Here is a 22,411-nt window from a genome sequence, read left to right as displayed (position 1 = left end):
TGGAAACAGCAGCAGATAAGAGGAACGTGTTTCCTGCCAACACCAAACATCATCCACATCCATTCCCTGTAACTATCCCACAGCCACTTCTCCAAACACCACCCCAAATAATCCCTTGCTGACCTCTTCTTAAGCCTTACCTGGAGTTTCAAATTGCCAATTCCATAGAAAACTCACCAACAGAACAAATTACTCCAATTCCAGATCCACTGGTGACTAAACAAAATGTGACTATAAAGAATCCTGTAACAACAAGGCCTCCAGGTTTATTAGAATCCAGTTCAAGGATCACTCCTGGGCCTGCCCAGACTCCCCAGTGATCCCAGCCTGTCCCTGGGAGCATTCTCCAAGTATCCTGGAGCTCTGGCAGCCTCAGGGCCATGCCCATTCCCTGATTCCAGTGCTGAACCACCACCTGGCAGAGGAAACTTCTCCCAAAATCCTGGTTATGCTAGTTTCTTGGAAATAAAGCACAGGGAACAGACTTGGCTGTCCTCAATGTATTCACTAGAAATCGCCACAGCAGAACACGATGCTCACGTCCAGATTTCTCTTTTCATTTCAAACCAGTGGCTGTGCCTTTGTTCTACATGAAACCACATTTGATTCCTTTTAAATTAACAAATATCGTGCCTTTAACACAAATAATATCAGTTCACAGCCCCAAAATAGCTTAAATAATCCAAAGACTTGTGTGCATGGAGCAGACAGAAATCCAACAGCGTCCTGCCATTCCTGCTGTGAATCCAGATTTTATGATCCTGAGATTGCCAACTTTTCCCATCACAACTTCAGCAAGACTTTTGAAAAAAAAGACATAAATGGGGAGCCCAAAACTACAGTTCAAGACCATGCTGATTTGAGCATGGAACAGTACTGAAATTTGTGTTACCAATTATTTCTGCAGTATTTACTACACTCACAGCTGGCAGTTGCGAAGATGTCAGAATTCAGAGTGAAAGAGTGAGGAATTTCTGGTGAATACCCACCAACTGAAGTAAACCAGCCCATCAAGATTTCTTCCTGAAAGCCCTAAACCTACTTCATAAAGCCACCAGCACATCTCACCACACATCAAACACACTCTAAAATCCCACTGAACACATCGTTTCTGCCTTACCCACACGTTAAACCCCCACATCTCACTCACAGCGAATCCCGTAGATCATGAGAGGATCCAGCTGCTTCTTGCCGTGCTTGCCCTGGCCCGAGAGGTTGGAGATGGCCTGGATCTCCCTGTGGAAGAGGTAGTCCAGCAGGGTCAGGGCCATCTTCTCGGCCGTGCGGCAGTTGGTGCTGATGTGCAGCATGTCCGCGGGCGTGATGGGGCAGCGCACCCGCATCTCGGGGTTGTTCTCGTCGCCCAGCCACGTCCCGTTGGGGTAATCCTCTGAAACACACACACGGGGGCAAAGGCTCAGCAAGGAGGCAGGCTCGGAATTTCTCAAGTTTGCATGGTTCCCCCCCTGCTTTGCTTCCTGCCGGCCGTGGGCTTTCCCGGCTGAGCGCAGCGGGATCGCGACGGCGGCCGCTGAGAGGAAGAAAACCAAATTCGCCCCAGCGGTGACCAAAAATTATTGTTGGTCACGTTCTGACCTACACAGCAGCCAGTCCAGGTGTCCAGCTCACTCTCAGGGATCTCTTTCATTGAGAAACCACTCCAGGCCCAGTGCTCTCATCCCCTAAAAATGAAGGTTACTGCAATTCTGGGATATTCTCAAAGCAAAGCAAATTTCAAGCAGTCAACAGCTTTGAACCTTGTTTTTCCCCAACCTCAAACCCATGAGATTAAAGCAAGGCTAAACAAGATTATAGATTTAGGGAATTATAATCAATAGTGAACACTAACTTGTTTAACCATTTCAAAGGAGTACATCAAGCCAATTACAATAATTTAGGATGTAACCAGAGATCCCAAACATAATTTGGGTTTTTCCTCATATTTACTGGCTGTATTATCTTCTAAATAATAGTTTCCCAAGGAATAGGCACAGCAGAAGGATAATTATTCAATCGCTAATCATCTTCCCTCTTATTCAAATATCAGACCATCAGTACCACAGCTATACATAATTACACACACACTCAATATATTAAGAAGCTTTTTTATTTCTTTCCCAGTTTCTCAGGGGGAAAAAGGGAATAGTAGGGATTTAATTAAATAAATAAATGAAATTCAAAGGAATATTAGGCACTCACTTCAATTAACCTGTGCAGACAATGCCAAAAGTTGATGGACTCAAGACTAACCAGAAACTGGAACAGAGCTCAGGACCAACCCCACCTCACGTGGAGGATGGAACACACAGCCAAGGATGAGACTCCCATTCCAGACATAAACCAAACCTCCAGAATTCCTCACACTGCCAACAGGAGCTGAGTAGGAAACACTCCAGCAATATTTCAGTGTCCACTGACATGGACATTTGGATTGATTTCCATGTTTGCTCAACTGTGGAGTAAAACAGGGTTTGCTGACCGAGGAGTTGCTCAGCCCTTCCACAGAGAGCTTTACAGTAATTTATAGTGAACAACGTTCAGTTACAATTACATTAATGACTTTTCTTTCATTAAGTGATCTTAGAGCAGAGTTTTGTGATCTAGACAAAGTCCCCAGTTCCTGGTTTCCATAACCCTTCCAGTCCCCAAAGAAGGTGACAGAGCTCAGGTCAAACAGCGTTTCCTTTTCACACCGCGCAGGACCCGGAGCAAGCAGCATCTGGATTTCCAAATCCTGCCCTGGGGTTTATCAGACTACTAGCCAGAAGAACTCAATAAAATATAACATAAAAGCAACTCCAAACACTCCAAACTGCTTTTCCAGCACGACCTTTGGGTTGAGTCATGCCACATGTCAGGGCCGAGCTCGCAGCGCTGAGTAACGACAGGATGAGGCAAACATTGGGTTGTGCAATCCTGATTTATCACTGGAAGCAGCAGATTATCAGCAAGAGCACAGCCACACAACCTGGGAATGCCTTGGGCTGGAAGGGACCTGAAAATTCATCTCCTCCACCCCTGCCATGGCAGGGACATCTTCCACTGTCCCAGGTTTCTCCAAGCCCTGTCCAGCCTGGCCTTGGGCACTGCCAGGGATGCAGGAGCAGCCACAGCTGCTCTGGGCACTCTGTGCCTCCCCACCCTCACAGGGAAGAATTTCTTCCTTATATTCAGTAACTTGCAAAGAAAACTATTTTTGACATATGTAGCAACTCATCCCTCAATTTTTTTTTTCTGCTGAAATCAGAACTTCATGCCCTGTCCTGAATATATTTTTATACACTTGCAAAGTGTTTGTATTTTTTTCCTTAATTTGATCCTTTCTTTTTTAATCCTCAGCCAGGATAGGTCACACTGGCTGCTTTCTGCTCCCAGGACCAGGTGCCATCTGAAAAATAAAGTGGTTTGGATGAGTTGTGCCTTGTTTTGCATGCCACTGTGTCTGGCCTCACCACAAGTCTGGTTACCATTATCAGGGAAAACAACAGGCTGCTCCTCAAGATAAATGGACTGGGTTAGAAAAATTTGGGCAGATCTGGCGAAGCAAAAACATCTCTGGATCAACGTGTACGTTTTTCAAAGAAATTCTAGGAAGCCTGAATAAATTATCCTGCAGCCTATCACAGCCTTACTGCCTTACAGCTCACAGAGCTGCTGTTGGATATAGGAATTTTTCATTCCTTATGGAACACCTTTTGCCTGCAGACTTTTTTAACAAACGTTGTTAACCTACATGAACCAAAGATTTTGTTCAATTTGCAAAATCCTCTCCTTTTTCTGCTGGCACAGAGTCCAGAACATACTGTTTTTACCACATGCAACTGTTCTTTTATTGCTCCCAGCCTGGAAAAAAAGACATTATCTTGTTATTCTGACCTATGACCACAATCCCCCCACTAAATTATCTCTTGCATTTTCCTCCTCCTTTCAAACAGAAAGGGAATTTATTTTATAACTATTTTGCATTAAGCATGACTGAAGTTAACCATGAATCCACTGCAGCTCCGTGAGGGCGCAAAAGCTGAATTATTCCTTATTTTAGATCAAAATCATTCCTGCCAGGCTGCCAACACATCTGGCACTTCGCAGGGAGCAAACACAGGATTGGCACCCAAAAATCTGGTGGAAAGAGGAAATCCAGGGCCAGTCCTGAATGAGGCACAAGTCCCCTGAGCTCTGGTGTGGAGGAGAATGGATACGGAAGGAGAAAACAGATTGGGAATTGGATGGAATTCCCTCTGAGCAATTAAATACATAAACACTGTGGACTAAATCTGGATCACTGGAGTCTTGCAGCACTGAAATACCCTTGAATGCATGTGGAATGGTTCTTTAGGTGTATTTTCAGGCTCTAGAGGTGATGTCTGGGTGGAATCTGGAGGAGGTGGGTTATTTGGTACACGCACTCTAAAAGCCAGACTCCACCCCCAGCACTGCACAGCCATACCTGCTGCTGCTGCTCCTTAAAGACTTCCAAAAACTCAGTCAGTGTGAGCTGGGGAGGAAGAGAACACTCAAAGAACTCCCTTCCCTTCAGCTCACTGAAGCACAACTGCACACACTCACCTGGAGCTCAGCTCATCACACACCTTCTCATTCTATCCTATTTTTCTTTCTTTAATTAACTGGGGAAAAACTTCATTCCCTGGGTGGTGGCAGAGCCCTGGCACAGCTGCCCAGGGACAATGTGGGGTGTCCTTCACTGGAGCCATCCCAAACCCACCTGGATGTGTCCCTGTGTCACCTGCCTGGCACTGGGTGATCTCCAGGGCTCCCTCCCAGCCCCAGACATTCCCTAATTCTGGGAATTTTCCTGAGGACCCTGCTGCCCTTCCAGGGGAAAGGAGCTCCCTTGCCCTTTTTTACACCAAATAGCAGATCACCACAGAAGTGGCTCCTGATCATTTCTCCTCACAGTGCAGAAAGCCCTGCCAGCTTTATCCGAGTCCCTCTCTGCACTCATTTTCCCCACACACCAATTTCTAATTCCTCTTCACTGTTTTTATTTCAACATCTCAAAATTTGCCTTTATCTCCATTCTACTGAACCCAGTTTGCTTTCCAGTGCTGCTTTTGACTCTTTTTTGCTGCATTTCTTTTATCTCCCAGCACAGCTGACCATCCACCCCTGTTTGGGGACGTGCTGAGGGCTGCTACGCAAAGCAGGAATTCTCTGAGAACAGGAGGAGCCAGTTTGGGGTCAGCAGCAAAAAAAAACCCTGTCAAGAGAACAAAAACCAGACAGGGGCTGCTCTGGACGTGCTCTCCCACCCAGGGAAGGGACAGACACTGAACTGTTGCATTTTTCCATTGGGATAGGCTCCCCTGGTCTGACATGAGCCTAAAAGCAAAGCCAGGCTCTGCTCCATCCCCAGGAGCTGTCAGTCATTCCTTTAAAACTAGGGAAAACAAAAGGAAACACCTGCCCACAGAATTACTGGAGTTAACATGTTCCATCACTCCAAGAAGTTGTGTTTATTTTACTCTCAAGGCTGGGTGCAAAGTTGGCAGTGGCAGCAAAAGACTGGTAGGTGCAGAGAGGCAGAAAAATGAATTAATCTTTAAAAAATTAAAATAAACCCCGAAAAAACAAATCCTAACCTACAAAAATAAACCTCCATTTCTAGAGAAATTAAATAATGTTTTGGCTGATGTACAGAAGATTCAACACCAGCATCATGTGGAGGGTTGGAACGAGATGAGCTTCAAGGTCCCTTCCAAGCCAAACCATTCCATGAGTCTGTGATCTTTTAATGAGCTCCTGTCAATTAGCAGAAGTTCACAGGGGCAGTGATTAATTGGCAGAGACTCCAGAGCACTGACTTTATTAATTAAAAATCATTAAGTCTGTGGAAGGGAGGGACAACCAGGCTGTAAATTCACCTCCAGATCCAGCAGTGGGATTGAAAGCTGTGCTGAAAGAAAGGTTAAAGAGCTTTAAAGTCACATTCAGCAAAACCTGAAAAAAATTCAGAAAACTAAAGCCCATGGACTCAAAGGGCTTTTTAAAACCTTGGAAAATGTGTTTCATGTCAGAAAATCAGATTTCTAATGTGGATTTTGCCCTTTTTTCCTTGTTTAATAGATCTTTGTTATATTTGGAGCGTTAACTCCAAATATCCTTGTGGCAGACACCTGCAAGAAAACTTGTTCATCTGCTGGCTCCCAATAATTGAAAAACAACCCCCAAAGCAATTCAATTTTTATAATTTTCTTTGGCTTTCACGAATCCTCATCAGTGTCTCCACATCAGCACCACATCATTTTGTTTTAGGGTACAAAAGGTTCACTCCTGCTCTGCTCCAGCTCCTCTCGCTGTCTGTGCCTGTCCTGAGGAGCTTGGCAGGAAAGAGCTCCAAGTGCTCATCCCACGGGTGAGATCTGAGCCTGCCCTGAGCTGGAAAATCCTGTGCACAGATAAGTCTGGGACAAAGGGCTGCTCGGATTCCCATTTGGAAAGCAAATCCTGAGTGCTGTTTAATGCTGCCATTATCAAATGACTGCTTCAGATGCCAAGTCGAGGAGACAAGACGTGACTGAGGAGTTTTCTCTGGAAAAAACATCAGTCATCCCTTAATTAACACCCAGCGTCCATTATCTGCTCCAAAAATGCATGTTCACATTTCCAGCTCGGGGTTCTCTGCATGAGAAACTGGAGGGACAGGGCACAGGGAATGGTTTCACACCAGGGCTAGATGGGATTTTGGGAAGGAATTCCTCCCTGTGAGGTTGGGCTGGCCCTGGAATGGATTTCTCAGAGAAGCTGAGGCTGCCCCTGGATCCCTGGCAGTGCCCAAGGCCAGGCTGGGCAGGGCTTGGAGCAGCCTGGGATGGTGGAAGGTGTCAGGGTTGAAACTGGATGGGCTCTAAGGTCCCTTCCCACCCAAAACATTCCATGATTCCATCTCTTCACAGCTATGAAGGCCCAAAGAATTGATTCACAAATGAAGTTCTGTGCAAGGAGGACACTAAGCACCAGCTGCAGCATTCAGAATCTTCAGAACTTTAAAAATGCACAAGAACTCTGGAAAGCACAGAAAAAGAGTCTTAAAAAGACTGAACAGAGCAAACTTTTCCTTCTCTTACCACCCCGAAGGTGCAAGGGCAGTGTGTGAAAATTGAAGAGGAAAATAACACTGGAACATCACACCCATCCCATACAACCATTATAAAATAAACCATTATAAAATAAACCTTAATAAAAGAAATTTCCTCATGTTTAGTGTATTACATTTAATGGATCTGCTGCTCCAAAAGTGTGTCAGTGAAACTAAAAAAGCTCTTCCTGTGCTCTGTGCTTGTGTTCTGCACAAGACACTGAACTATACAAAGCTCATTGTTTTTAAGCCTAATTAGAATGTTCACAATTAAATAAAATGCACTGCTGTGTTTGAAGTGAGAAGATGCTGCACTCCAAAACTCCCAGTAAGAACACAAGCATGCCAAAATTAACTGGATTTTAAAAAACACACGGATTGAAGTCACAGTGTTCAGTCAGCAAAAAAACAGCCTTGTTCTACATTACTGGAACTGGGCTCAAAGCTCCTGAATCATTATTTGTCAGGGATATAAAGGCAATAACACTATTTTTTTAATTATCACAAATTACATGAAAGCAACAAGCGCCTTTACAGAAATCCATTCCCTAAATCCTGGAAATAGCCACAGCTCAGTGTCAGATAAACCCAACTCTAAGCAAAGTTTAGTTTTGCTTTCCAGAGCCAGGATGACAGAGTGGAGCTGTCCTGAACACTGGGTGCTTGGTCTCAGTCTTGGGATGTCCAGCCAGGTTTTCCACCTCAGAGTCACCTGGAATTCTGTCCCAGCTGATGAAAGCCAAGGGCTGCTGTGACTTTGCCTCCCTCTGCACCCCAGCCCTGCAATTCTCCATCTCTTCCTTTATTAATAATTGAATTTGTGCCACCCTGCAGGTGAAGTCACTTAGCAATTCCCTCCCGTGCAAGGGCAAGGGCAGGTGGAGGGGGGTCACTGATCTGATCCTCAAAGCATTCATCAATCTCAGAGATTTTGAATGGATGAGTGTTCCAGAGGTCTGAGGGAAATCAGATCTGCAGACATTAATGGATTAGGTGTTTCTACAGAATTTCCATGCACATCAGTGGCTCAAACATCACGTTTGTCTGTGCAAATCTGTGCCAGACCAAGGCAGAAAAGGAATCACACAACAAACATCTTCCTGGTGCTGGCAGCTTGGCTCCTGGCACAGCTGACAGAGCAGTAAAAATTTGGGAATCACTGAGGCTGGAAAAAAACTCCAGGATCAAAGTCCAAACTGTGCCCAGTGCCCACCTTGTCCCCATCCCCGAGCTCTGAGTGCCACCTCAGGGATTCCTGGGACACTTCCAGGGATGGGCACTCCAACCCTCCCTGGGCACTTCCAAGCCCTGAGCCCCTTTCCATGGGGAAATTCCTGCTGCTGCCCACCCTGAGCCTGCCCTGAGGCCGTTCCCTCTGCTCCTGTCCCTGTTCCTGGAGCACAGCCCGACCCCATGGCCAGACAAGGTGTATCCTTTGAAGGCTTTTTAATAAATTCCTACTTTATTCCTTTAACTCTGCTCTAGGCAGCCTCTCAAGGCACCATTGGTTTCTCAAGATGGTTTTAGGGCTTTGCAGCCTCACACGACGAGGCCTTTAGGGTGTTAAGCCTAACAGAACACCAGCACTGCGCTAAATTCTCAAACCCAAGGAACCACAAGTATGCACAGTTGGAGTACCGAGTTAACATAGACAGAAAAGGCAAAATCGCCCTTGGCAGCAGACGTACCTTCGGAGTTGAGGGTGATGAGGGTGACGTTGTTGCCGATGCTCTGGCTGCCCACCTGGCCGCTGTTGGACACGGAGTCGCTGGCCTCGGAGCCGCTCTCGCCGTCCTCGTTGTGGCTGTCGTCGTGCCCGGGCACCTTCACCACGATGGTGTTCTGCCGGCGGCCCGGCACCGCGCTGCGGGCGAGGAACACGGGTCACCTCCAGGGAACGGCCCCCAGCGGGGTGTGAGCACGGGATAGCCGAATTCCATGATATCCGAATTCCATGGGATATCTGAATTCCATGGGCTATCCAAATTCCGGTGTCAGCTCAGCTCATGGCCCTGCACATGGCTGTGAGGGTCAACACGGGTCACCTCCAGAGAATTATCCCTCAAAAGGAACATGAGCATGGAATATCCAAATTCCAGTGTCAGCTCAGCTCATGGCCCCGCACATCGCTGTGAGGGCCAACATGGGTCACCTCCAGAGAAAAGCCCTCAGAAGGAATATAAGCATGGAATATCCAAATTCCAGCATCACTCAATTCAGCTCGTGGCCCTGCACATTGCTGTGAGGGCCAACGCTGGTCACCTCCAAAGAAAACCCCTCAGAAGGAACATGAGCATGGAATACCCAAATTCCAAAGTTACTCAATTCAGCTCATGGCCCTGCACATCATTGTGAGGGCCAACACGGGTCACTTCTAGAGAAAACCCCTCAGAAGGAACACGAGCATGGAATATCCAAATTCCAGAGTTACTGACATCATCCTGTGGCCCTACACATTATTTTGAGGTCATCTCCAGAGAAAACCCCTCAGCAGGAACGTGAGCAAAGAATATCCAAATTCCAAAGTTACTGAGTTCAGCTCATGGCCCTGCACCTCATTGTGAGGGCCAACACAGGTCACCTCCAGAGAAAATCCCTTCAGGAGAAACATGAGCAAGGAATATACAAATTCCAGTATCACTCAGTTCAGCTTGTGACCCTGCAGGTTGTTGTGAGGGCCAAATAAATGTGTTGTATAAAATGGACTCCTTTAAACCACTCCACTCCTGTAGAACTATCCAGCAAAATAAAAAAACATCACACACTGTGGGCAAGGAGCACTGGTCACCTCCAGAGAACAGCCCCTCAGCAGGAACGTGAGCATGGAATATCCAAATTCCAGCGTCACTTGGTTCAGCTCATGGCCCTGCACAACGTTGTGAGAGAATTAAAAGTGCTAATTGACAAAATAAATGTGTTGGATAAAATCAGCTCCTTTAAACCACTCTGCTGCTGTGGAACTCGGAGCTATCCAGCAGAATAAAAATCACACAGAATCACTAGGTTGGAAGAGACGTGAAAGATCATCAGGTCCAAACCATGCCCTAACATCACCTCAACTAAACCATGGCACCCAGTGCCACATCCAGTCTTCTTTCAAACACATCCAGGGATGGTGACTCCAACACCTCCCAGGCAGACAACTCCAGTACTTCATCACTCTTTCAACAAAATACTTTTTCCTAACGTCCAACCTAAATTTCCCTTTGTGCAGGTTAAGACTGTGTCCTTTGGATCACACACAGCAGAAGGAATATAAAAAATCTTAGGTATCAACTTCCTACACCTGCCTCAATGGAAAAGTCTAGGCTCCATGTACAAAACAAAAGAAATATCCAAGTAATTAATAAAAATATATTAATTATGACCATTTTCCACCCAGAATCTCCAGGTGTGCTTGTTTAAAATTCACTTTAGATAGTCCAAGTTTTCCGTGGACCTCCTTCAGCTGGTTAAATACAGGATTTTGGCCTGTTCCCAAGGGATTGTTCATCCATGTAAAAATCCATGGGATTCTTATGGGAAACCCTCCTCCTGTTCCCAGGGGATTGTGCATCCATGTAAAAATCCATGGGATTTTTATGGGAAACCCTCCTACGGGAAGGGAAGCTATGGGAAACCCTTCTTCAACTAAACACAGATAATCCCAGCTCCTCCAGGATGTTCTCTCCCATCAAGAGGGAAGCAAGAGAATCTATCCAAGCCCAGGTTCAATCTTTCCCCCATTATTACCTCGAGGATTCCTCGTTTTTCCTTTCAAATTGCCCTTGGAAGTGGCCCTGCCCAGGGAGGGAAGGAGGGAGGATTCCAGGGAATGGCACTCACTTGCTGAGGATGTTCTCCAGGGAATCTGCAGCTCTGCTCAGCGGCTCCTCCTGCCCCACCATCTTGGCCACGATGGAGTTCTGCCGGTCGTTGTTGAGGATCACTGTGGTCTGAGGGACAACACTGCAAAAATAAAATAACCACAGAGGGAATGGGAATGTAAAGGAGCAAAGCTTATCAATAATCCATGAAGAGGGTTTTGGTTTAAGTAATCCAGGGAGGGTCTGGGCCTCGTCCCTCTCCTGGCACCGCTGACTCCAGCAATCCATCGAGGCTGACACCTACACCACCTCGAGCACTCTGATTTTTCCAGAGGATGGATGGCTCCAATGGAATTATATAAAAGTCCACGACCCCTGGGGAAGCAATAAGGAATTCATCAATTCAGGACACACAGGGGGAAGTCTGTAAATCACAGCTCCACCAAAGTCTTTCTGGGAGAATCTGAGTGTTTGCAGAGGTACCGTGGCCAATTTACGTGGTAATGCCCCAGCTGCAGTAGGGTATTTCCTAGGAAAAGAGAATTTGAAAGGATTTACTGTAAAAGTGGATGATGAGCCTGTAAAAGGGCATGTGTTGTCCTCCAGGGTGGGGAGATAAGCAGCACACAAAGCATCAAAGCAAACAGGACCAGACTGTAACTGAATAAAAACAGGACTAAACTACTTGTTGTGTGCATTTCACACATTAAAAAAACTTAAAACCAAACATCAAAATCATTTCACATGTGTGAGAAACCAGAAAAAGCTTCACTTATCACTCCTGATGACAATGGAAAAGGAAAACTCAAGCCATGCAAAGTTTACACTGGAGTGCAGAAGGAAATATTAAATAAATGGCTGCCTCCACCTGCAGGTGGGCACCTGACCAGTTTGCAGGGATTATTCACAATGCTGCCACACCAGCATTCAGCATTCCCAGGTGTGGATTTGAGACTCAAACTGCTCCAGCTGTGCTCAGGGAGAACTGAGGGAGAGAAATGTTGGTTTAGCTCCCCTTTGACAGCTCGTTCTTGCTGTCACTGCTCCAACATCCCAAACGTGACTGGGGGTCATTTATTTTCCCCTGGCTAATTGCTGAAACACAAATTAAGCCAATCTGCTGACAGCAAGTGTATTTCCTGCAGCTGCAGCAGAGCACACACTTGAACATTCTCGTGTCTGTGTAAGTCTCAAGTGCTGAATTATCCATCACCAAGGAAAGATAAGGCCCTGTCGTGGAGCTGAGGATGAATGGATCCCAATTTTGGCATAAATAAAATGCTTGACCCTGGATTTTTTGGCTCCAGAAGCCCCAGGCTGCAATGCCCTGCCTCCCACTGCCAGGGACTGCACATGCTGCTGGCAGCAGAGGGGATTCCTCAGGGAAGCCAAGGATCCCTGGGGAGCCTCTGGGAGATTTTGGCTCATCCCAGGCTCTTCATGTGCACGTGGAGCTCAGATTTCAGAAAGAAAAAAAGAAATGGGGGCTTCTGTTGCTTTCCTCTTATTCTCTGGAGAATCAGGATTTAGGGCACTTCCAGTCCAAGGAGAAAGACCGCCACATTTTTATTTTTGAAAAAAAAAAAGACAACTTCCATCTCTTTTTCTCTGCACCAACATTGAAATACCCCACCAAACACTTGGTAAAACTGGGAGATGTGGCAGTGCTGGCAGTTCCCAGGCCAGCAGCATCGTGTGTGTGCTCGTTACATGTCCCAAATTATCCAAACAGCTGCCCTGGAAGTTCTCACATTCCATTTTAAAATGTCCAAGTATTTTACACTTCCTTTCAGACACTGCTCTTTATCAGCATCTCCCTTGAAATCACTTCTGAAGGCCTGTTTAAAATGCCACTTACCAAAGCTTCTTTTTAATGAAGACTCTGAATAATTAATTTCAACTGGAGAGATAAATGCAATAAAATTACATTTAGAAAGTCCTTAGCATTTTGCTCTTATTAAGTTTATATCTGGAAAAAAAAAAAAAGCCTTAGCACTAAAAATTGGCATAAAAAAAGGAATTGAGGGGGGGTTGCTTTGTTTTAGGGATGTTCATTTTTATGGACATGCTTGAAATGCTTCCTGATGTGCAATGTGAACCTCCCTTGGAGCAGCTTGAGGCTGCTCCCTCTCATCCTGCCCCTGTTCCCTGGGAGCAGAGCCCAATTCCCACCTGCCTGCACCCTCCTGGCAGGGACTTGTGGAGGGTGATAGAGAATTTGCTTCCCTGTGAGATGTTCCAGCCCCTGTTTTCAGATTTATTTAGAAATCTGACGAACGGACACAAAATCAAAAATGGAATTCTACATAAAGTCAAAATACTGGGCCAAGCTGACAAAAAATCATTAAAATTCATTACAGCCAAGTGCATCCTTGGATTATTGCAATTCCTTTCTTCAATCTCTTCATCTCTTTCTGAAGATGAAACAGCTTTAACCATTCCTTTTGTACTAAAACACAGAAAACACAAAGGAGAAGGAGGAGGAAAGCTCTGGATATTCCCTCAGACCCCAAGGGAAGCAATTTTGAGTGCTGCCAGTACTCAGGGGGAAGATGGAAGGAAAATATTCCAGGGGTCAGGGGGAGTTTCACAAACCCAGAGTGCCTGCACAGGCCCCAGAACTTTCCATTTGTGCTCACATATTCCTTTCCCCACAAGCATTAAGACTTGGAGAGACTGGAGCAGCAATTTGCCTCTTCTTGGACACAACTCTCTAAAAAAAATTTAAATGCATGCAACCTGCAGATATTTGGGAATTTTTAAAAGCAGTTTACTGAATAAATTGTCAAATTACAGGTGAAAATTCTCCTTAAAATAAACGTACCAACTAATGATTGCATATTTAGCCTCTGATTTTTTTATTTTCTTTTTAAATACAAAAGGCCAGTCTATATTTTGCATGAAGAAATTGCTGCCAAAGGTCATTTTCAGTATGGAAAATGTGTGAGTCAGATCTGATCATTCATCTTAAAGGCTGGGGTTCCATTGCCAATAACCTGCCAATCACCCAGAGTGCAGCCAGAGACTGAAAAGAACTTTTGGCAATGCCAGGACCATCCTCTCCTCCTCTCCCCAGCTGAGCTTTCCATTTGAAGAGAGAGAAAAATCAGGCACGAGGAATGAACTGACATTTCTCTCTTCCATGAGGATCAAAAGTGTTTCTCTAAAATAACTGAAAATTATTTGGAGTGAGATTTTCAGACAGATTCTTCCTTTTGTCCTCACTCCCATGGATCAGCTCACAGAGAAGCATTAATGGGAAGAGGAGCTGGAATTCCTGCTGGAAAACTCTCCAGCCTAAAGGAAAGCCAGGCTGAAAACGAGCCCTTGAACTCTGGTATTTCCCAGTTTAAATTAAAATTTAGATGCACAGTTCACGCATGGAGGAATATCACAATTATCCCTAGCAGGGAGAAATCTAAATATAACAAATATTTTTGTACAATGTGCTGTTTTCCTTATTTTATCCCCAGCTTATCTTGCACTAACACTCGTGTTCATCCTTAACAAGAGCCCCTTTTTACATCTTTTCATCATTATTTAGGAAGATAATGTCACAAAGCTCCTTCCTCCTGATGGCCACCTGCTTCCTTGGCCTGCTGCTGGCAGAGTTAAGGATCCCTGTCCAAAAAGGAGAGAGAAAAACCCACTGAGGATCTCACACTGCAACCAAGCCACCAACTGGCAAAGAATCCAAATTCCAAAGAATTTATGCCCCAAAATGAATGCAGAGAACAAACCTGTCAACAAGCACACTGTGCACAGGCACCTCAACAATTTCAATTCCCAAATTCATGGTCCAGTCACAGGCAATTGCCAAAAAATCACCAGTGGCATCCATCATTTTCAGCGAGCTGAGGATTAAAAGTTCTCTTTGGATTCTGGATTTCCCCAGAGTAAAACCTCAGGAACAATTTGAACACAGTCAACATTGAATTTTCAACTCATCTCAGTACAAAGCAGAGATTTTCCAAGTTACAAAATCCATCTTTACCTGCAGAGGAGCCTCTGGTTGGCTGGAGGTAGGAAAACATCAATTACCAGCTTTAAGATTAATTTTAATTTTTTAAAATTTAATTTTAATTTTAATCCAATTTTTAAAGCTGTTAAAACTCTCCTGGGGATTATTGTGCTCTGAGAAAAGCTGAACCCACCTGGAGAACCAAATTCCAAAAGGACAACTCCCATTTCCAAGGAGTTCATCAACTCAAACCCTCCTGCTCCCAAGCCAGGCTTGCTCCTCCACAGATTTTCCACCACCTCAATAGGGACACAAATAATTTTAGATCTTGGTTTAAAAAAAAACTAACAACAAAATTTTAAAATATCTCATTTTGAACACAACTGAAACTGTAAAAGTTAAACGTGGAGACACAGGGTCCAAAGAATGTTTTGCTTTTAAGAAATACAGAAAACTAAGAAAAATAACAGAAAAAACCAGAAAAAATACCCAAAAAATTAGAAAAAATACAAAAAAAAAAAAAAAAGGGAAAAGAGAGAAAAAAATATAGAAATGTTTTTTTTTTAAAATAGAAAAAACTTATAAAAATAGAAAAAAAGGAAAAATAGAAAAAAATAAAATGGGGGTAAAATGGGGAAAAATGGGGGGAAATGGGGGAAAATGAGGGGGAAAAATGAGGGGGGAAAACCCATCCAGGAAATGTGTGACATAACCAGGACTGAAAAGTGAGAAATTACATTAATTATCAATCTTTTACTTTTGATTATGACTAAGAAAAGGCCGGGTCATGCCATAACCAGTAGGTCAATACCACCCTTTTGGAAGATAAATGTACTCATAAAAATACAACAGCAGAGATATCTTGTTTTCAGGCAGTCTGGAAAGAAATTTACAGTTATTACCCTTCTTTGAGCCTTAACTTCCTGAGGCAGATAAGGAGCAGCAAGTGGAGATTGTGCTCGGTGGGAAATGAGGCAGCTGTCCTGATCCTCAGCAGGTTCCAGGAGGGAAATTATTGATTCCAACAGAAATTCTGGATGTTTAGAAAACACAGGTTGAATCAGGAGGAAAGACTTGGAATCCTTCGTTATGCAATTAGTTACTTTGAGATGATTTTCCTGATTTTTTGATAAATTCTGGTATCAGCAGAAGTCCAAGCACTAAATTAAATTTAAGCAGTAAAATCTTGGGGGGTGGAGGAGGCATTGCTATAAATTGGATTTCAAGATAATAATTAAAGGAAGTGAAGCCTCATCGATTACCAGGTAACAAATAAATACAATATCAGGTTCCTGCAAACACCCCTGAGTTCTTTCTGGGGGTTTTGTCAATAATTCCCACCAGGTAACTCTGCTTTTCCAAGCTCCCAGCCAGCTCTGTGCCCTTGCCACCACCACAGACATTTTCCAGTCATTCCAAGGATGCTTGGAATGAAATTAGGGATTAAATCTTAAATTTCCAGACACCCTGAGGGCACCCTCCTGAAATCCTGCTCTTCCCTTGGTATGAAAAACACAATTTTGGGAGTTATTGGGAGCAGATTTCCTGCTCATGGAACAAAGAGATGGAGCTCAAGATATGCAAAAATGTACAGCTCCTTAAAAAAAAATGGGGAAATGCTGTTTGGAAAGACATTCCAAGGGTATTTAGGGGTTTTTAGGGTGGAAATGCAGCAGTTAAGTGGCAGCTGCTGCCAAGGAGAGCAGATGGAACAGAGGCTCCAACCTCAGTGAGATCTGGGAGAGGTTCTGGAGCCACAAAGGTTGGAAAAGATCTCCAGGATCAGCAATTCCAACCTTTTAGGGTGGTTCATCCTTGGGAATCCCTCCTTTCCATCCTGCTTCAAGTAAAACTGGGGCCCTCCAAACCCACTGAAAGAAATAAATTCTTTCTTTTCTTGAACTCGAGTGTTTGAAATTACTAAATTTCAATTATTATATGATTTTCCAAAAGCAAGACTGGTAGTTTTTGCAATTTTAAAATTTGATAGTGGTATTCTAAACTGCTCTAAACTGGTTCACAAATTATACACCTAAATCCCTGACATTTCCAAACTTTGTCACTAATTGATTTGATCACTAATTGATTACCTGCTCTCCTCTTCATTCATTTATTTGCACTGGCAGAATTAACTCCCTAACTTACAGGAAAAGATTCCAGGGACTGCTTTTACTGCTGGATTTTCAAATTCCCAGTGACTCCACCATTCAAAATATTTAAATTCTGCCAGGCTGGAACCCAAAAGAATAAATAAAGCTTTTCTGCCCCCTTCTGTTTATTGTCTGCTCGATAAATTAAATATATTGTGTGTAACACAGGCTTTCACAACCCAGTGCTCTGCTTCACACTGATAAAGATTTGTAGAGTTTCACTAAACATGATCCCATTTTCCAACATCCAAGAGGTAAAAACCTGCACACTTTCATGAAATATAATGAATTTTTAATTGTTTCATTAGGCAGAAAGCAAAGATGAGCCCTACAAAGGTGTTTGGCATGAACCAAACTCCATGTCCTGCACCTTTCCATTTATTCCTGGAATTATATTATATTATAATGATATTATATTTTATAATATTATTACTTTATTCTACTTTACTTTGTTTTACTTTAATTTTCCTGGCTGTGCTCATGGAGCCATGGAATTCAATGTTCTGCTTTCCCTGGAATTCATCTCATCGATGGGATTTGGCAAGCTTAACCCACATTTTAGTATGTTATAATTGATTTTAAATGTTCTTAGACAGTAATTAGAGTGGTAAATGTCCCCCTAATCTGTGTCTAAGTCCAAATCCTGTTTGATTCTCATGTATTCCTGTTTTTTACCATTCCTAGAAACCCTTACAAATAAAGGATGTTGATTCTGAATGGAACTAAAAGGATTCCCTGAGGTCTCTGACCCAAAGCAAGTGTTTCAGCTGAGTGGGAATAAATAAATTGTTTATCCACACGTGGCTAAGAGTGAACAGCAATCCTGCAAACCTCCCAAATGAAATAAATTAATGGGGAAAATGTACAATTTCCTAGCAAAAGAGTAAAATATCAAACCTAGTAACACATCTGAAATCTGAAGGAGCTTTATCACCTAAAATCTGATTTTCAGTGTAAATTCTCTTTAAGAATTCAAAACCACCTCTTTGTAAAAGTTCATTTTGGTGGTTCAAGCCTGACAGGCACATTTGAAACAGCACCACTGCAATTAAAAAGATCCAAAGCACACTTTTTCCATCCTTTTCTCAGCATTAAATCATCAGCTGCTACTTGCTCAGCTCTCACTTGAATTATTGGACTCTCAGAAATGATATTTCATCAGAAACAATTAACTTTAGAAAAATTGCAGTGGGGAGAAGGAATCCACAGTTCAAATCTTGGTCAGTCTGAAAAGTTTTATAAATGAATTCCACCCCATCTGTGCAGGAATTATTGAACTCTCCAAAACCCAGCTGAAAGGATGATGGTAAATTGTTGGTTTCATTCCATAACTGACTTTTCCCTCTCCCCTGAAATGCTGCAGGTCAGACATTGCCTCCCAATTTATCAACAAATTCCTGGGCACCTGGCTCCCCAATATCTGAGAGCACCACCCCTGGAATGTGAAATTCCACAAGAACTCTGCTCTGAGAGCTCTTTAATGCAAGGTGCTACTTCCTCCTAATCCTGAATTATTTGGAATTAATAAAAATCCCAACCCTTATTTTCAATAATCAGCTTATTTTCAATAACCAACTTGTGCTGCTGATAAATAGAATGGATCACAGAAATCTTCTCCATGAAATCCACGTGGCCAGGAAGGCAAAATAAAATTAAACCTCAAGAGGTTGAGACTGACAAGTTTTGTTGACAAATTAGGAGATTTTTGGAAAGCACTGTCATGTTTTCCAAGGAATTAAAAATGTCAAGTTTTGGGAGGCTTTTTGGGTTTTTTTTCCATTCCACAGCCAAAGAAACAACAGAACTCTGGATAAAGAAAAAGGAGCTGACAGATAATCTAATAATGCCTTTATTTCATTTGTTCTGCTTATAAAATCAATTTTTGAGTGCATGACAGAACTGCAATTTTCAGAGAAATTTCTCTACTACACCTCAAGAAGGAATTTGGGGTTTTCACCACATACCCCAAGGCACAACAATTCCTGCAGGCTGAAACACTGCTCAGTGCTGGCATTAAGGGACAAACACTGACTTCCTTCATGTACAAAACCACACAAAACACAATTCACAAACTCAACCTGAAAACAGAGTGTTCATGCACAAATGTCGTGTGGAAAACCCTTGATCCCTTTATCAGAACTGGAAATGGGCCTCAAAAGGCTGGAAAGGCAAAAATTTTGTGGCCCAATCCATGAAATTATGAAAAAATTATGAAAAAGCATTCAAATTCTTACCCCCTAAACTGAAATTTCACTTTACCAAATTATTTTGCTCAAAAATATCCAAATTTTGCTTCCAATTCTTCTGCGCTCTTTAAAAATCTCGTGATTCCAAAGAGAATCTTTTAATTCATGAAGTGTTAATGATGATTTTCTCATTGTCAATATTGACTCTGTCTCCCAGCTGGGAGTGTAACCAAAATGAAGGTGGTGAGAACGGATCCCAAACAATTGTGCCATTTTCCTGCAGCCCCTTCCTCCTCAATCCTTCAGGAAAACAGCCCCAGAATTCCACCTGGGAGAATCCCAACTGTGAGCCCAGAACTCAAATATTCCAAATAATTATTTGCAATTATTTGTGCAATTCCAAAGACTGCTGACAGACAGGGAAAGGTTGGGAATTGCTGCATCCCAGAGGTTCCATCCCAAGCAAGGACAAAAGTCCAGCTGTGGTCATGTCCAGAATTCACTGTTTGCACATTTGCTGCTGGCTGAAGCCTCAGGAAAAGCCAAGGATAATTAAAGGAGAAATAAACCTGGATTGCTGCAGCATTCCTGCAAACCTGGGCAACTCCAAAGCTTCTCCAAATCAAACCTTGACAGCTCACCCCAAATTCCTGACTCTGTATCCGAGTCCCTCTCACTCCCAGGCACTGCTGGGTTGTCTCCAGGGCTGAATCTGCTTCCAGGAAATGTTTTTTCCAGGCTGATTCATGGATCTGCATCTTGAAAAGAAACTCTTCACCTTGCCTGATCCTCTGCTCCTCAATCCATGCTTGGTTTCCAAATAAATCAATTAAAATCTTCCTGCAAATTCAGGGTCTTCAGAAGCAATTCCAAGAAGGAACAATTAGCTCTTAAATTGAGTTAAAACCAGCAAAAATCCTGAAGGTTCCCAATGTTAATTTATTTATCACTGAGTGAAATAAAAGGATATAAAGTGGTTTACATCCCCTAATGAGTTATAATATCAACTGCAGTGAACACAGGGAAGAGACTCAGCAGCCACTGCTCACTGATAAGGGCTGAGGAATTATTATTCCTTCTAAAAGTCTGGATTAGCATAGTGGGATACTTTATTATAATCAGTAAAAATCCTCCTGATAAAAATGCAATTAGGTTGGCCAAGGGGTTTGTAACTCACAGAAAGAATAAATATATAGCTATATATAAATTTAAAAAATAGAATTCTGGCTATTTTAGGGTTTATACACCAATACCTTGATTATATTTCTTTAGGTTTGTTTGTTTTCCTAAAGGTTTTATGCAAGAGCAACAGCATTTTTGCTAAATCTAGAACAGTCCCCCTACAATTCATTCCACACCACATTCTCTGCTTTACAACCTCATTTCAAATCATCTCGACTCTCAGCTTTGCATTATTTGACCCCAAACCCACTTGTAAACAAGGAAACAATCAGCAGGAACACAGCTCTGCAATTTGGGGGATGTGGAGCCAAGGAGGCTTTGCCAAATGGCACATTGCAAAGTGGGTGGACAAGTCTTGTTCTCCAAATTCAATTAAATCGTTCTGCTGATTAAATTCAATGGTAAAACAAACATTTCAATGATCCACACCTACAAAAATACAGCAAATTCAAACATCCCATCTGGTACAAAACTGCATCTGAGGATTAATTAGCCACATTAATTAGCCAACATTCAACCCCCAACAAGTTTTGCTCAAGGACACCAGGATAGATTTCGGCTTGTTAATTGAGTGCAATTAATCCACAGTTCCATTTACTACTGTCCCACTCTCATTAAATACAAAAATATAAATGTTTTTATCTCTATACTTGTTGTCAATTAGCCACAAATGCATATGGAACAGAACCAGATGTTTGTGGTCACCTGTAGCAAAAAAAAATGGGTCCAGGAAACCACCTGAGCTCCATTTACCTCTGGATTTCCTCCATTTACACCTGAACACCTCCAGCCCAGCCTTGGACACTTCCAGGGATCCAGAGGTGTCAGAGCACATGGCACAGCATGTCCCATGATATACAGAGTGGCACCACAAAATTCCAGAAGGCATTAAGGTCCACACACAGTGACACCATTCCTCAGCAGAAGGCCTCAGGTGCCTGCCCATGCAGAGCAACCTCAGAAAGCTGCAAGAATCTGCCCTGCTTGTTCTTCAGCATAACTTTTAACTTTTATACCCTCATGGCTCATGAGCTGCTCCTGGTGTGCCCTCTGTCCACTGTGTCCTCTCTGCTCCCTGTGTCCCTGCCAGCACACCTGGGCCCTCCCTGGCTCGTTGCTGTCAGTGCTGCTCACCTGCTCCTCACAGCTGCACCCACTGGGGACGAGGCTGGGCCAGCCCCATCCCAATCCCCAAAAACTCTGTGCCTACACAGGGGCAGCCACAGCTGCTCTGGGAATCTGTGCCAGGGCCTGCCCACCCTCCCAGGGAGGAATTCCTTCCCACTATCCCACCTAGCCCTTCCATCTGGCAGTGGGAGCCATTCCCTGTGTCCTGTCCCTCCATCCCGTGTCCAAAGCCCTTCTCCATCTTTCCTGCAGCTCTTTCAGGTCCTGGAAGGCCACACTGAGGTCACCCCAAAGCTTCTCCTGTGCAGGTGAACACTCCCAGCTGTGCCAGCCTTTCCTCCCAGCAGAGCTGCTCCATCCTCTGCTCCTCCTGGAGCCTCCTCTGGGCTCTCTGCAGCAGCTCCAGCTCCTCCCTGGGCTGGGCCAGGTGAGGTCTCACCTGAGGGACAGAATCAAGGCCAGTCCCCCACCCACCAGCACCCCCAGCTCATGGACTCCCCCAGGCCCAATTCTCAGCCAGGATCCTGAGGTATTTACTGGATTTATTCCCATTTTTTATCCAAGAGCTGCTCTCCTGCCAGTGCAGCACCATCTTCCCTGACAGCCTTTAATAACCACGATTTTTTGTTACAGCAGCAAACCCAGCATGAGTCTGGTGGCAGGAGGAGGTGAAAGAGGCTGGAGAATCCCATTCCTGTGGAGAATCTGAAAATCCCCATCCCAAAGTTATGGGAAGCTCTGCCTTCTGTGATGGATGGGGAAGAGAGAAGGACACAGAGCTGGTACAATGAAACAGCCTTTAACTGGAAACAATCAACAAGTGATAAAGGGATTTATGGATGAAAGACAGAGAATTCAGGGAAACATTCTGTCCCTGTGCAACTGGAGTGTCCCCAGTGCCA

The 22,411-nt window shown here is 43.8% G+C and overlaps 1 protein-coding gene across 1 annotated transcript in view; it reads right to left on the bottom strand.

Moving 5' to 3' along the window:
- Positions 1-22,411, bottom strand: part of BANP (BTG3 associated nuclear protein) — a 122,281-nt gene that overhangs the window by 84,884 nt on the left and 14,986 nt on the right. The window contains exons 5-7 of the mRNA XM_077786391.1: positions 10,922-11,044; positions 8,785-8,960; positions 1,151-1,390 (exon numbers count right to left, since the gene is read on the bottom strand). Of these exons, the coding sequence (XP_077642517.1) occupies positions 1,151-1,390; positions 8,785-8,960; positions 10,922-11,044 (539 nt within the window). The remainder of the gene's footprint in view (positions 1-1,150; positions 1,391-8,784; positions 8,961-10,921; positions 11,045-22,411) is intronic.

Source organism: Lonchura striata, chromosome 13 (genome assembly GCF_046129695.1).
Source record: "Lonchura striata isolate bLonStr1 chromosome 13, bLonStr1.mat, whole genome shotgun sequence".
Classification (NCBI taxonomy): domain Eukaryota; kingdom Metazoa; phylum Chordata; class Aves; order Passeriformes; family Estrildidae; genus Lonchura; species Lonchura striata.
Note: the sequence above shows the minus strand (reverse complement) of the source record. Positions and strands in the feature narration are given on the sequence as shown.